At 39.2% G+C, this 16084-nt stretch overlaps 3 protein-coding genes across 3 annotated transcripts in view; 2 read left to right on the top strand and 1 right to left on the bottom strand.

The window, feature by feature from the left end:
- The window catches only part of Calpc (calpain C), a 42069-nt gene extending 31614 nt beyond the window's left edge, over positions 1–10455 (top strand). The window contains exons 5-16 of the mRNA XM_076392704.1: positions 7052–7235; positions 7720–7794; positions 7880–8049; positions 8401–8573; positions 8688–8782; positions 8860–9092; positions 9160–9329; positions 9417–9475; positions 9621–9768; positions 9844–9960; positions 10028–10086; positions 10154–10455. Coding sequence (XP_076248819.1) covers positions 7052–7235; positions 7720–7794; positions 7880–8049; positions 8401–8573; positions 8688–8782; positions 8860–9092; positions 9160–9329; positions 9417–9475; positions 9621–9768; positions 9844–9960; positions 10028–10086; positions 10154–10180 — 1510 coding nt within the window. The 3' untranslated portion in view covers positions 10181–10455. The remainder of the gene's footprint in view (positions 1–7051; positions 7236–7719; positions 7795–7879; positions 8050–8400; positions 8574–8687; positions 8783–8859; positions 9093–9159; positions 9330–9416; positions 9476–9620; positions 9769–9843; positions 9961–10027; positions 10087–10153) is intronic.
- Positions 10456–11000: 545 nt separating this feature from the next.
- Positions 11001–12472, top strand: LOC143188444 (vesicle transport protein GOT1B). The gene is given in 5 exon segments (XM_076392707.1): positions 11001–11312; positions 11434–11525; positions 11603–11781; positions 11874–11973; positions 11975–12472. Coding segments are annotated over 5 exon segments (510 nt in total). The 5' UTR covers positions 11001–11287; the 3' UTR covers positions 12089–12472.
- Positions 12473–13421: 949 nt separating this feature from the next.
- On the bottom strand, positions 13422–15874 carry Ant (ADP/ATP translocase). Its single transcript, XM_076392705.1, has 4 exons — positions 15609–15874; positions 14106–14367; positions 13754–13988; positions 13422–13664 (listed from the first exon to the last, which is right to left on the bottom strand). Exons 1-4 carry the CDS (start codon positions 15769–15771, stop codon positions 13422–13424), a joined length of 903 nt encoding a protein of 300 aa, XP_076248820.1. The 5' UTR covers positions 15772–15874.
- Positions 15875–16084: the final 210 nt, after the last annotated feature.

Below are 16084 nucleotides of genomic sequence, written 5' to 3'. Positions count from 1 at the left end.
AATAATTTGAGTTAAATTCTAATAATCTCAGAGCTACGATAGTACTCCTACAATAATACTACATGTCGTCTGGAGATTTCAACGCCTGGTGACTACCTATCTCCGTCGAGTCGAAGTCCCCACTTTTTATCTGCAACTTATTCAAGCCATTAAACTTATCAAGTAACACAACCTGCCAACCAAATTACAAATAGTAGAAATTCCTGTTAGCTTAATATTTAGAAATTCCAGAACGAAGCCAAAAAAACCTTCCAATATTTCCTGTTGTACCGTCAGGCCAGGTTTAACTCGTTCCACATAAAATATTTAACATTTCCATAACTAGGAAAACGTAGGATCATTATTCATGAAGTATTCATTTTCACAATCTCGTATGATCGATGAATCCATGCTTCTGACAAATGTTTCCTTAGTGAGTAACAGAAGTGCACACAACTCTTCACTTAGACGTTGAGAGGGAACACTTGTTCCCTCTTTCAACAATGGAGAACGCACTTCACCGTCAGTTTATCATCGAAGTAATACCTCCAGGCTCAAAATGGAACAAATTCATACCTACGAACGTACCAAGAAATTGTCACGGTTGTTTTGCCAGGGGAAAGCAGAACCAAACGATCATGGCCTATTATTTGTCATTAGAAAAGCACACAAAGTTAGGCAATCGATCTGTAATTTCGCATAATCGCGATGCACCTGTGTGGCCGTCATTAAAGCAGCACGATTACTCGAGCTCGTGAGTTGTAAAAATGGAAAGTACGAAAACGCGTTGCGAGCACAGGATGAACGAATTATTTCGCAATCAGAATGGGTCGAGTGACGTAAAAATTATTAAGCCGTGAAGTCATGATTTAATTAAGGGATACTCAACTTCATTGTAGATACGTACGCACGTTTTTTTTCTTTTGTCAAGTTTGGAATTGCTTAGAAAAATTATTATGGTGTAGACCACTCCGTGTGACAGAGGAATTCAAGCATATATTCATAGTTGCTCTGTGGTTACAACTTGTGGTCACTATAACAATTTCACGCAGGCATATTATTGTGTGTGTCAACTTGAAATTTCTTAAATTATAAAAATATTGTATTTTAATCAATCTTGATAGATTTTCAGCTAGTAAACAAGAAATCTATAACTAATCACAAATAGTATAAAATTTAATATTACTTAAACCAAATAGTAACACGAGTCACTGATTTAGATCATTTAGAGAAACTTAACTCGTTTAAAATAGTTCAAACTTCAATTACCTATAAATCATCTATCTTTACAGTGTACCATCAATATAAAAATTGCACACAAATGCTTTACTAACAAATAATTAGAATAAATTAGATCCTAACAAAATTGAAATCTCCCTCATTAACAATAATCTCGTAAGCCTCTTTCATGTAATTTCTCCAATCAAGCCAGATTAGAATCAACAAGTTTCTAACTCCTCTTCAACTCTCTAAATCATCGATATCCCCCGAAACCGATATAAAATAATATTTCCACAGTCGTTTGTGCGCGTCAGCGATTACATCGGTCGACAGCATCAGCCAAAGGAATCGAGGACGGTATTCATTAATAATTGATAGCGCGTCGTTGTCTCTCGATGACTTCCGTTCGACGCGGAATGCACGATGCAGCCGATTAACGCTGAATCGGCTTGAAATCATCGATCGCGAACGAAGCGTTTCGCTTGTTAATAACGTAATCGTTCATTGCGACAGCCACCGTCTGGGCAATGGTCAATTTGCGTTGCGACGAAACGTCCCGAAGCTATCCATTCTCGGACGATGAACGTCAATTTTCGCCGCGTGCTACGTCATTGGATGCAGCAATTTCCGAGCGGCATCGCGATTCTGACGATAATTGCACGGCAGTGGGAGTAATTGAAGGCCCTGGATAACTACTGTTCCAGAGGCCCGCGTCTTGGCCTCGTCCTTCGACCGCCATGAACAAACAAATGATTTATAAGCACACTTACGAAATTCCAGCATCTCTATCCTCGATGTTATCGGCACTTCGACACGCGACAGCTTTTAAGAAAAATTACTGTGGAGAGAAGTATAATCATCTCTGAGGTATTTCAGCAATTACTGGACTGTGGATTTCTATGCAATTGCATAATTATATAGACGTGGTTAGAGAAATGGAATCTGTATGCAAATTTGCTTCGTCTTTTAAATGGGATTGTTGTTCATATTTCTGTGACTGAATCTAATTCTGTGTTTTCGAATTGAAATTATTTACACAAAAGAGAATTTTCATATATAAACTGGGGAATTACTATGTTTTTTGTTTAAGTTCAATTATTTTATATATATAGTATTTCATCTATTCAGGTTTAATATGTTCTCAAAGATGACACGTTCTCCATGTCCCAATGGTGACACACTTCTTCAGACGCTAGGGAGAAGGAGAAAGAATCATTCGTCGTCTGACCTTTCCTCTTTCACGGTAACCCTGTCGTAGATCCCATCGATTCGGAACGCTCGGTGAGTCCAGGCTTATTAATCCGACGCCAGTATTGAAATCAGTTAGAAAGCTCGTACATTCGCGTGCCAGCGCGCGCAGAGAATGAAAGAATTATGCTCGACGCACTGCCACCGCGATTTCCATTAGAAATCACTGGCAACACTCGCCAGGGTATCTGAACCGTCAAACAATCGCGGGCCGACGCGTAACGCATTCAGTTTGCGCTCGTTTCTTTAGTATCTCCTGTTTTCTTTGTCTTTTGGTTACTTTGCGATTGCTTTTAGAACGACTTTATGGGCCTAGTGAAAGTATTCTATGGAACATTACTTTTCAGTTGAAGAGTAATGAGTAGAGGTAGGAGAGTAATAGAATAAAGCTGTAGGATCTCTAGATGATCTTATCTTGATGAATGATGTAGGTGATTTCGAACTTTTATAGTCGTATATTTTATATTGGAATATTTCTACAATATTTTCATATACAATTTTTGTAACACATTGAAACATCTCAAAATGGCAACAGAATTAACTCTAAAACCTATGATCTAAGTAATTATAATAGTAAAAAGTACTCTACACTGGAATAGAATTTTAGATATAAAATACACATTTCAATATTTATATTCAAACACAGCTCTCACTCCACATAGTCTCACAACTCATTACCAGCTATGAACCCAGAAAGTGTAGGGACACTACACTTCAAACTTAACACCAAATTTCTTCTAGACTCCGCAACTCCACATATCAATAATTCATATTTGCCTCATCAAACCTAGGCCTAGAATTAAAACCAAACAGGACTAATTAAAAGAAAAGTAGAAGCAAAAGGTATACTAGAAGTGACCATGAACCTATAACAAGCACATAAACGCAGTAAACAGTCTACTCATACATCTGACAGACATCATATGTCTGTCCCCTAAAACTCCTCCTCCTCGAGAGCAAACGAATCGCTCAGTTGCCTCGAAGGAATCACTCTTTCGCGAAAGGAATTCTCATCGAACTGCCAGCACCGTTCGATGCCAACGAGAAATCAGAATTCGGCATAGCTTTGGAACACGGTATGCCAGACTATATTCGGCCACGGTTGCCTGTATATTTGTGCACGCACATGCCACGGGTTATACTAAGCGAGTATAACCGCGGATACTTTCACTCGGCGAGTAGTCGGTTCGTTGGTTGCCAGCAATGGATCGGAGGTCAGTGCACTGGCGACCACAGTCCATGCTCGGAGATCCGCGGCCACGAAACTCCTGGGAGATCGAGCCACGCTAATGGCACTCGAAAACGAGCCTTGTTAACAGTTCATCCGCCAATCTTGATTCCTTAATATTTCGAACTTCCTACTCCTGAGTAGGATTACGGGTCGAGGGAAACGGTATTCGAATGGAGCAGCTCTGGAGGATTATGCTTCCTTAGGTTTTTATAGTGAGTGTCATATATGGTATATTGAGACTCTGTTTATGTAAAATCTTTGGTCAGCTTGTAGATTTTGATACTCGAGAGTTTGGGGTACTGTAGATACTGGTTAAAGTGTGAGGCATCTTTTTATTTTCCATAATGTTAATTAATATGGAATAGTCTTGACACTTTGTTTAAGAGTTATTAATTAGCAAAGGTACACTTAAAATGCGCGTGAAATCTGTCTGAACTGACTCATTCTACTAACTTCTCTGCGTCTGACCTGGCTAGTACTTACCCACAGTGGAATAGGTCTCGGGTCAGACACACCTCAGGCGAACTTCCAGCACCATTCTAATAATGTAATAACTCTGAAACGAAGCCTCTTTTGTCATGTTTTATTTTCGTGCTCCTTTAGAAGAATTATAATTATATAGAAATATAATTCTATAGAGAGCTGCAATAGAACAGCTGCCTGTCACAGATGCAAAGTTACGTTCCTTCAAGAATCAGAGTTCCATACACTTATTTCCAATTACAGTTTGACAGCAGTGTAATCATCACATGTGTCACAGAATAACGCAAATCGCAGGATGAAGATTGCAGATTGCACGCCCGCGCATGCACCTCGCCACCCCGTTAGATGGTCACAGGGCGGAAGTACATCAATGGCACTACTTGCGTTACCGTTGCCTTGCAAACCTGACAACGGTAGAGTTACACGGTCTGCAGAGTGTTACAGGTTCAGTCGGAGGAGCGGTGACCCCTGCGACAGTCGCAGCTTGTCACCGTTTGATGACTCTCTTCGAATCTTTTCCCTCTCGATGAATGAACGAGTGCAGTTTGCATCGGGGATAAGAATGCAATGAATGCATTCTCAAAATTTTCAAAAGGCGCCTTTTCTTTGGCAGTAACTCACTCTTAATGTTTCCTAATATTCATTTTTCTATCATCCTTTTAGTAATATGATATAAATTACTTGTGGCGAGTCGAGTATCCCTGGTTTGCTTAACTATGGAGAAAGGCAGTAACTGGTAAAAAATGTGAAGGTGAGATTCTTGTATTTTTAGAGATGTTTGTTACTGCTTTTCTCTGTAGTTGGGCAGTATTGACTGTGTGCCTTCTCGCTGGCATCTTCTGAACTCCCAAGAGCACTAAAGAATGAAGTGTCCCAAGTATTCCAATTCTCAAATATCCCAAATTCCCAAGTGACCCAAGTTCCCTAGTGTCTCGAGTTTCCCAACGTTCCACATGTTCCAAGTGTCCTAAGTTCTCAAGTGTCCCAAATTTCCAAGTATCCTCAGTGACCCAAGTACTCAAGAGTCCCTAGTGTCTCAAGTTCCCCAGTGTCCCAAATTTCCAAGTATCCCAAGTTGGGTCCCAAGTTCTCAAATATCCCAAGTGGTCCCAACTAGCTCAAGCATACAAAGTTCCTCAGTACCCCACCACCCAAGTGCCCCATGCCTTCCACTGTACCACCACTTCCAAAACCTTCCCAGCGCACCGAAACCGAAGACCATACGAGGCACAATTGGAAAACGGCCCCGCAGCTCGCGTCAGGCTCGCCTTCCCTGAGAAAATACCCATGTGACTGCCTTGCTCGTGCGTGTGAATGGTTACGGTTTAGAGATTAGCTAGCGCGTACGAAAGCTCGCGCGCAATCTGCGTGCGGCGCGAGTCCTCGAGTCGCAAGGCGTCGACGTTACTAGGACGAGCAGCGAGGAAGATAGAGAAAGGGGAGCCCGTTATCTGGGGAATGCTAATTCTCGCAGGAACGGCGCTCACGAGCACAGATAAGATCGCCACCTCGCTTGATTATCCCTGGGTGGCACCAGGTTATCAGTCCCCGCGAGATCTGCGACTGTTTTACGTTCGCGTCCTCGCGACGATTTCCAGCGAAACCCTTGGCTCTCGAGTTCGTCCACACTCTACTTCATCAACCACATTGATAACGGGAACAAAGCCTGCGGTAAATTACCGTTCGATGAGCGACTTTGGCTTTTGCTTGTCACAGAGTGCGCCGAAATGGTCTAGCGACGAAGGAAATAAAATTTTGATTGCTTCTACCTTTGTTTGTTCTATTCAGACTGGAGATTAATTGTATCTAGATTTTGTGAACCTTAGACTATTTTTTATGAATCGACTTGATGAGAATTTGGACATCGATATGCAGTTCAGTTTGGGTCCAGTTCTTTGGTTTCAAGTGTTCACTTGTTCAGCCATTCTTGGAATAATCGTTATTGACACTATTTTTTTATTGTATAAAATTAGTGTCCAGTATTTTCTCCTTGTAGGTAATAGAATTTCTAAGTCCTCTTCATTGGATAATCAATAATCTTAAATGTCTTAAAAATTCCCAGTAACATATTTTCAAAGTATAATATTTCCTCGCTATGGACTCACACTTCATTGTCAAGTGTACAGTCAGAGACACAGTTCTCAGATCGATTTCGAAGCGCTCTGCGCCACAGTGATACCTTCAGAGAAGAATCGATGAGATCCTCGCGCGAGAAATCGCGATCGTGGCGCGGAAGGTCGCAGGGGTCAAAAAATTCCTAGCACGTCCGCTTTCCCTGGGCTGGTCTAGCAACCTTGTCGTCAAAAAGACCGCGGTGCTAGTTTTCTCTGCCATGTGACCGACTCGCCGCGAAATACCGACGATCCTATTAGTCGCAACGATGCTGTGGGATTTCCTGGGAAGCTTTCGAAGTTGCTTGGAGCGATTGGTCGATGAGAATATCGTGTCGAGATGGAGGAGTAGTACAAATAGATGAAATTATTGGAGGGAAATGTTGAGTGAAAATTATAGTTCTTGGTGTGGGAGATGAAGAAGTGCAGGATCAATGGTCCATTCCATTAAAATTCCATTGATTATAAGAATAATAAACTTCATTGCACATAGAAAACCAAGTGATGTCTTTTGAACTCTCTTTAATAATTTTGTTAAAATGAGAGCCAATTTTTAGGAAGAATTTTTATTCAAAATTTTTTTTATTGAATTTGATGAAACTAAGAGAAACAAAAATTGTTTGCATGCTTATTTATTTAGTAATATAGCTACTAGTGATAGTACTGTAGTTTCTTCAATTAATGTTACTCGAAACAGTGGAAGCTTGTGCTGACTTGCTATAATTACTATACAGAGAACGATTAGAGATTAAGGAACATTCTTTGTGTTTCGTTTCAGACTTCATGGCTCATACGAGGCCCTCAAGTATGGTACCCTCTTGGATGGCCTCTCAGATCTCACAGGAGGAATCACAGAGAGCATCGCGATACGCCAAGATCCAACTGCTTGCGGAAGAGCACTCGCGAAGCTCCTTGATATGACGTCGCTTATCACGTGTACAGTGAACAACAATCAGCAGCAAGTGAGTATTATCTTCAAGGTTCCAAAAGTATTGGTCACGTATGTTATGATCACAACTTTGATCAACTCTCTTAGAATATGCTTTAGATCTACTGATTACAAGATTCAGTCATTTTTTATAAAATAACTAGAAATTTCTTTTTTAATACTCTGAAATAAATATATGTGAAAATAGAGTAAGGTAAATATCCCAGTATAATTAAACATGTCCCAATACCTAAACACTCACGTTAATTTTATTTAATTTTTATCTTAAATTCTAATATATTAGGTAGCCTAATTAACGTCCCAAAATAGTATCTTCACTTTTTTTGACCCCGTAATTAGAATATCAGGACGTACTACAATTTTAGGTTGCTCATTTACTGGGACATTTACCTTATACTCAAGAAAATTTCTAGCACCTGTTGTTGGACACCCTACAGACTATTTCATCACACCTCTGAGACCATTGAAATTGACTGTCTCCTCCATTTGTTCCACAGATTCGCGCCAGTACGGAGAAACTCGCAAACGGTATTCAAATGGGCATCAACTACAGGCTCTACGCTATCGAGAGGGTAAATACAAGAACCGTAGGAGTGACTGGCGGTTTGTAATCGACTGTTGTTCGTATTTCACGAAGGATCGTTGCGTAAAATGCAGGTGGAGACGTTCAGCGGTGAGGCGGTCCAGTTAGTAAAATTAAGAAATCCTCTTGGACCTGGTGGGGAATATGTTGGCGCTTGGGCAAGAGGTGGCCTCGAATGGGACGAAGTACCGCCGATGGAAAGGGAACGTTTAGCGGTCAGAAACATGGCCGAAGGGGAATTCTGGTGAGACAGTCGGATATTTTAAGCGATTTGGTGCTCAGATCATTCCTTATGCTAATATAAATGCTCGAAACTACCAACACAGATTGTAGGACAAGTATTGTATAAATATGAACGCCTGTGTGATAGGCAACCCGCCATTCATCGCTGTCTATTGGCAATTAGAATCATTTTTTACGATAAATCATACAGGGTGATTAGTTTAACTGTTTGTAAGTGCTGCCAAGACTCGTTAGATGATTTTCAATTGAACTGATCACCCTGTAGATTTAAACTTAAGGTGGTAATTTCGAACTGATTTTTTTATTCACATTGATTGTGTACTAAGTGTACTAAGAACGATGTTACTTGCAGGATATCGTACTCAGACTTCGTCAAAACCTTCACACATTTAGAAGTCGTGCATCTGGATGCAGAAACGTCGCGAGATGAACCGTCGTTGCACAGCAAACACACCTGGCAAATGAAGCTCTACCAAGGTAGCTGGAGGAGAGGCGTAACTGCAGGAGGATGTCGAAACAATCAAGGTTCGCTCACAGTTTATTCAATAATGAACACTTTACGCAGGAAATCCGGCAATGCGTAACGTGAACGACCCATTTAAGCTAAAATAATTATCTGTGTTCTATACTTTATTACAGAAACCTTTCATATTAACCCGCAATTACATCTAATACTGAGCGAAATGGAAGAAGTGATCGTTTCGTTGAACCAACATTCTATTATGGAACCAAAAGTAAGTGATTCATGTAGTTCTAAAAGTAATACGCAAGAGATTCGATAAAAAATTAATTAAATTAAAATTTCTTCAAGGTAATTGGCTTCACAGCGTACACGTTGCCGAAGAACAGCACAGAATCGATAAACAAGCAGTTCTTCAAGAAGAACAAGTCCTTGGTAAATTCACAGTACACGAACAGTAGGCAAGTAAGCCACAGGTGTCAGTTGGAACAAGGTGGTTATTTATTAGTGCCTACTACCTTCGAGCCAACTCAAGAAACGAGTTTTACTTTAAGGGTGTACAGCAGTAAACCTTTGAAACTGAAGTGAGTATCAATAAAATGTAATCCAAGAGTTGAACAGTTTCAGTAACATTCTGAACGATTTTATCAGGCTTCTCGATACGCCGCCATCTTTGATGAAATCGGCCATTATCAAAGCTCCACCCCTTGAAGGCAAGGGTTTCTCGCAGTATGAAGCTGTTTTCTTGCAACTGGCTGACGAGCACAGGACAGTAAATGCCTTTGAATTGCAGGAACTTCTCGAGGCCTGTTTACCAAATGGTGAATATCTCCCTAAGAAGATTAAAATGATTTAAAAAATAAATAAAATCAACCCTTCTAGGTATATTCTTATATTTATTCTTGCAGACTATATCAAGAGCTGTGCCTGTATGGAAGTATGTCGACAAGTAGTTCTCACAATGGATGTATCCTTAATATCGACAAATTTTTTATTTTTGGAACTGTAAATTGTTCCCTTATATTTACTATGTTTTTTAATAATAAGTTAATTAGCTCTAAGTCCTTAAAAATACATTTACTCCTGATTTTCCTTAAATAAATACTGAATAGAGCTCTGGAAGCGGTAGACTAAAGTTCAATGACTTCAAGGATCTCATGTGCAGCTTGAAATATTGGCAGGCTGCGTTTAAGAATCACACAAAAGAGAAGACTGGTATACTTAAAGCTGAACGATTACGAGACGCGTTGCTAGAAGTTGGTAGGTTTATCTTTAATATAAATATTAAAGATAATAAATCAGAAGCTTTTAAATTATGGAAAATATTTCTATAAGGGTTCCAGCTGAATACCGATGTTCTTTCAATTCTAATTCTTCGATATATGAGAAAGGATGGAACACTCCGATTTGGCGATTTTGTTTCAGCAATATTGCACCTAAGTGATGCATTTGGTACGTCCTGAATTTCCAATTTCCTTATCCATATATTCAGTAATTATTGACACTTTTTCTATTTTAGGTATATTTGAGAGTAAAGATCCTTTACAAAATGGAACCATAAAGTTAAGCCTAGCAGAGGTAATTTATTTTTTATTCAAGCGACAAATAGCGTGATAAAAAATTTTAATATACTTTTTTCTTCCAGTGGCTCAGATCATCATTGATGTGCTGAATGTATTATCGGGCGTAATCTATGTACCTTAAAACACAACTGTAAATAATGTTTTTTTTTATTGTTAACTACTTAAGTTTTAGCCATATTAACGATTAACGATCGTACCCATTTCTTTTCTGTTTGTAAAATAATGTCATTATTACCTCCATTAGCGATCATCATTTCTTCATTCGACTAAACATTATAAATGACTATGTATAATACGTTGTTTATATAAGAAATTCGTACTGGATAATAAAATTAAGATTATTTTGTACAGTCCCTTTATCCAAGTGACGTGATAATTATTTATTCAGTATAAAATATACAGTAAGACATAACTTATACAGGGTGGTTTATTTCAAATTGAGAAAAATAAAGCAGATAAAAGTTGTTCATTTTCTAACGCAAATCACAAGAATAATTACAACTTTTTTCAAATTTGTAATTGAACCTCCTTCGACCCCTAGCGGGGTAATCGTGAATTATTCTTATCACTGATTTAAAAACAGAATCGATGAAAAAAATAAAATGGAAATTGGTTCGTTAAATTGCAAGAAATAACTTCAAAATTTTATGAGCCACCCTATATACTCAATAAAAAAATTTTTAAAAAAATGCCTAATACTCTACGAACAAATAACATAGCTTTGATCGACATAAAAATTTTTTTAAATATCACAAAAAGATTCCAGACAGTGTTCAGTATGAAAACTATTAATCTTTCCGTCATAAATGTCAAAATGTAATAGAATTCCATACACAAAGTGGAATTTAAATGCTTTTAAAATACACGTGCAAACAGGAATACGTACAGAAAGAATCACGATCACGTAATCTTGCGTATGTGATCTTACAATGGCGTTCCCTCGCTAATAAACATTTATTATATTTAAATTCTCTAAAATTGCTGTTAATGAGGTTACTAAAAGTCACTCGTAATATTCAATCTATGTTTTACTCAAGGTGATGAAAAATAGTGCTTAGTTGGGCTATGTCACATCACAATTAATGACGTGGATATAGGTTAGGTTATGCACATCGTCACGGTTGTTACCTGAATATCACTGTAACAGTGTCATTTAAATAATTTAGGGACTCACCATCGACGGCAAATAGCAAATCATGTTTGAAATCACAGATACACAGAGTAAGTAACAAATAATTTGTTATTTATAAACAAAGTATCACCAGATGCAAAAGTTTGATATAATACAATCACTTACAACGAAATTTCAGAATATTTTACACTGATAAGTTATTAATTTTAGAAATCGGCGTGGGACTCGCGGGATTTGGGATATCCTTCCTTTTTCTCGGAGTCCTGTTGCTCTTTGATAAGGGTTTACTTGCCATTGGAAACGTAAGGATTGTTTTTACACATCTGGTTAATAGATGCATTTGTGCACAACTAACAACTAATGTGTTGTTTCTATACAGATTCTATTTATATCTGGATTAGCATGTGTTATTGGGCCAAAGAGAACTCTTAGTTTCTTCTTCCAAAGACACAAAATAAAAGCCAGCATCTCATTTCTAGGAGGTATCATTGTAGTACTCATGGGTTGGCCTATTGTAGGCATGATCATAGAAACATATGGTTTTGTATTATTATTCAGGTATGTATGTGTTAGGTACTGTAGTTTTTAGATTCCTACTCATTTATTGGAGGATAAATTTAAATCTTTGTGTTATTGGATTTGTTTTACAGTGGTTTCTTACCAGTAGCAATAAACTTCTTGCGGAGGGTACCTGTTTTGGGAACTATTTTAAGTATGCCAGGTCTGAGCAAAATTTTAGACATGATTGCAGGAGATTCGAACAGAACAACAGTGTGATTTGTCTTTTTACAGTATCGCTCAAACAATGTATATAAAAACAAAGATTTTGTATTGTGTTCCAAGGTTTCCTGTCATTCCTTCTTAGGGTTTTATTAGATCTCTTTTTGTATTGTGTAAATATCAAAATGTATGTCAGGCACTTGGTTCAATGTTAATCATATATAGAAATAATATATACATTTTCATTTTCGTATAAGATCAATGTATTACTATATAAAGTGTATGTGTTTTTAAGAGCATTCCGGAAATCACGTGTTCAAGCAGACTAAGAATTCAAAAGCTTTTCTTTAAAGTCATTAATTTGCTGTATCAGCAGATTAATGAACTTAAAATTACAAGTCTTTTTTTCCCCATTTGGAATGTTTGTAACATAAAAATAATGAATGAAGCATGTGAAATGTAATGTGTAACATGTACTGAATGTAATTATTTCTTTAAAGCTAAAATATACGATTTTACTACACGAGGAGATACGTTTAGTGAATGAAGAAAGTTGATGAGTCACTTAAATAAATTTCGTGAGGTAAATGAATATTTGATAAATACTACTTATCAATGTATCTGACAAATTAAATACTATAGATACATAGATTAAAATAGATTTAGGGTATAAAAAGAATTACACGTATATGAAATTTTATCACTTTTTATTGATTCTGCTGTTTTCTCTGCATGCATCCTAACATGAACAGATTAGATGCATACACTCAGAGTAACGCGTCTCATTATCTTACACGTTGTTGTTGGAGTGCGAAATTAAATTACTGTTCACTGAAACTCGATGAACTCCACTGATATCATTAAAATGATCGTTATTATTAATTATCTACAATGGGCCGAGAATCAGGGCGGGGGGCGGCCCAAGTCTACGCGCCCCGCCGTCGCCGTATTGATATTTCGTCGCGCGTCCTTCTCTCGCTCAATTGTATATGTTGGTTACTTTCTGTTCAGATAATTATTTTTCACTACATAATGTCCTGACCATCGTTTACGTGGCCACATGTATCAGACGTTTCATATACCCATCGCGGTTGTTAATTCCATACCCTTAATTCCACAGATATATGTACAAATATATCTTTTTGTCCCTCCATCTTTACGAAAATGGAATATGAAAATAGCACATGTGAGCCGTTGCAAGAAAATACTGAATTCGGCAATAAATTAAGCGAATTCTCTCTTCTACATTCAAAATACGTAATTAGTCTGTCGAGATTTTATACGTTTCACAAATTACTACCGAAACCGACCACCTGTCTGGCTGTTCTGAATCTCTCGACAGATTTTTTTGTATACTGCTTCCAGTCTGGGAATCAGTCGGTTCGATGACTGCTTTCAAATCGGATGGTGAGGGCAACAAAGATGGTACTTGCAATTATGAATTGTGAAGGTAATGAGGTGAGGATTGTTAAAACGTTTTAAAGGAGATTCTTAATTTCGTCATAGAGTACCAACACGAGCGCACCACCAGTACCACGAAGAACGTTAGAGAACGCTCCCTTGAAGAAGGCACTGCCACCTTCGGATTTGTAGATAGTAGCCCAGCAGTGAAGAGTGCTCTTGTACAAAATTTCAGTTTTAGCACGTCCAGACTGCATCATCATACGCCTACGTACTGTGTCGAATGGATAGGACACAATACCAGCGACGGTGGTGACGACCTGTACAAAAAATTACAGCGTTTAACACTCGTTAATACGAAAATTATCATTATTACGAAAAAGATGTCGAGACAGATGCAAATACTCACTTGAGCAATACCCCATGAAATAAGGAATGGTGTCTTCTTCGGGTCAGGCAACATACCACGGGCAGTGTCATAGAAACCAAAGTAGGCTGCACGGTAGATAATGATACCCTGGACGGATACACCGAATCCCCGGTAGAGACCAGAGATACCGTCAGCCTTGAAGATTTTGGTCAAGCAGTTTCCAAGACCTGTGAATTCACGTTCTCCTCCAGCTTTGCCTACATCAGCTGCCAACCTATGCGATTCAGAGTGTGTATCAGTTTTCTTTGTATCTCTTTAACGATTTGGATACTGCGTTTAAATACAAGTTAGATGGAAGTAGAATTCTCGTCAAGTGCAACGTGTTAAGTACCTAGTTCTTGCAAAATCAAGCGGGTAGACAAAGCAGAGAGACGTAGCACCAGCAGCACCACCAGAGGCAAGGTTTCCAACGAAGTAGCGCATAAACTGAGTATTTTTGTCAACGCCACCAAGGAAAACTTGCTTGTACTTGTCTTTGAAAGCGAAGTTCAAAGCTTGGGTTGGGAAGTATCTAATGACATTGGCCAAGTTACCACGCCAATAGCTCAAGAATCCCTGCTCCTTTGGAATACGCACAAAACAATCGACCATACCTGAAAGGTAAATGATTTTATTAATAAAAATTGTCAAATTGAGAGCAGTAAATAAAAAGAAAAAAGAATTTTGCCACATTTAACTGAATATTAAATAATCAAACTTACAAATTCATTATTCAAATAAAAAATGTACTTAGACAGAGAACTGTTTAGATATGCTTCAAAGCCACATAGATCTTCTACTGTCAAATTATTATATAATGGGTCAATGTTAAGCATGCATTTCTGCAAGTATCTCAGAATGTTCACATTTCGAATTTAAATTCATCTATTTCAAAGCAACGACTCTAATATTAACGAACAGTACAAAATGACTTCTTTTTATTATCACAAGTATCCCCAAGGTCATGAACTTAAAATACTCTAGTACGTTTTATAACTCCTACACTAGATAGATCAGCGACGATACATTATCAAACGAACTAATAATAATCTGCAATTCATTGTCGAGTTGCTTCTCATTAAAACTCCGATCGTAACGATTACGGGTAGCTAATATTCATTGATAAAATTTCATGCTCGAATCGAAGCTTATAAACCCATTCCCCAGGTTATTCTAAAAGAAACATTCATTATTTTGAATAGCTGTATCGAATTAATCGCAGTGGAGACAACGCCAGGAACACCCTTCCAATTTTCCCTTGGTCAAAAAATTGGAAGCCCAGTGTTCCACTTTGCAGTGGAAAAGGCGGCCATATTGAGCCGCACAGTCATCGATCGGCAGACGAAGAGTCCCGTTCAAAGAGCAAAGCCACGCGCTGCCATCTGGCAGATGAGTCGCTTTATCGAATATCGACCCACTGGTTTGTCGGAAAAGCACGACTTCCTCGTTCAATCGATATCGCGAAAGTTATGTAAGCCCCGAAAATCGGCCCAGTTACATAAAGTAGGAAATTAGAGCAGTCGCGGAGTAGCGAGCTTCGCGACGCTGCTGATATATAATACATCGCGAGGCGAGACATTACATAACGGGAACGTAGTCGATCCAACGCGCGCGGATCCCACGAGGACACGCTTCGCTCGGTTGGCAGTTTTCGAGAATGCCGACGCAAGGGAATAGGCCTCGAGCTGTCACATGTTTCGAACGTCCCCGTTCTTCCACTGTTCCACAGTGCCTTGTGACTCGCGTTTCTCCTCGAACCTTCTACCACTTCAAACGCGAACGAAACCGAGGGGCTTTTCTGTAATAATTAACCTAGAAGACGCGGTGGGCCGCGTCTGATAGAGGTCGTACTCACCCTTGTAACGCTTGTCCTCGGCGATCTGCTTTGAGATGTGCTGAACCTGCAGCAACAGCTTCACACGCTCGATCGGCGCGACCGCCGTTTTCGAGATGGCAGCGGCCACGCCACCGGCCACGAAATCCTTGGCGAAGGCAACTGGATCCGCAAGACCAGACATTTTGTGTCGGGTGGTTTTTGGTGTATGAGAAACGGGTTAACAAAAGGAAGAGGAGAGACCAACTCCTACGATTCGGACGCGCGCCGGACGACGAGTGAGCGAGGCAGAGTTCCTCTCGTTGAACGGACCTCCGCTAAGAATAGCTGCGCAGGTCACGTGCAGACTTCTGCGCAGGTTCAATCTTCTGGCACGACCGCACCTTGGGACCCTGACACTTCGTGCACTTCCAACGCGTACTCTGTTCCCGAATTCGTGACCTTTCCTCGCGTGTCTTGCGACACTTTGCCTTCCTGTCTCTTTTTCACGGTCGCCA

Source organism: Calliopsis andreniformis, chromosome 2 (genome assembly GCF_051401765.1).
Source record: "Calliopsis andreniformis isolate RMS-2024a chromosome 2, iyCalAndr_principal, whole genome shotgun sequence".
NCBI lineage: Eukaryota > Metazoa > Arthropoda > Insecta > Hymenoptera > Andrenidae > Calliopsis > Calliopsis andreniformis.
This window is presented reverse-complemented; position numbering and strand designations above follow the sequence as displayed.

Bases quoted from the DNA above. Each gene is read 5' to 3' on its own strand.
- Ant (XM_076392705.1), bottom strand. From the start codon at position 15,771: ATGTCTGGTCTTGCGGATCCAGTTGCCTTCGCCAAGGATTTCGTGGCC. The intron at 13,989-14,105 runs GTACTTAACACG...TGAATCGCATAG, and splicing joins CTTGATTTTGCAAGAACTAG to GTTGGCAGCTGATGTAGGCA. The intron at 13,665-13,753 runs GTGAGTATTTGC...TTTTTTGTACAG, and splicing joins TTTCATGGGGTATTGCTCAA to GTCGTCACCACCGTCGCTGG.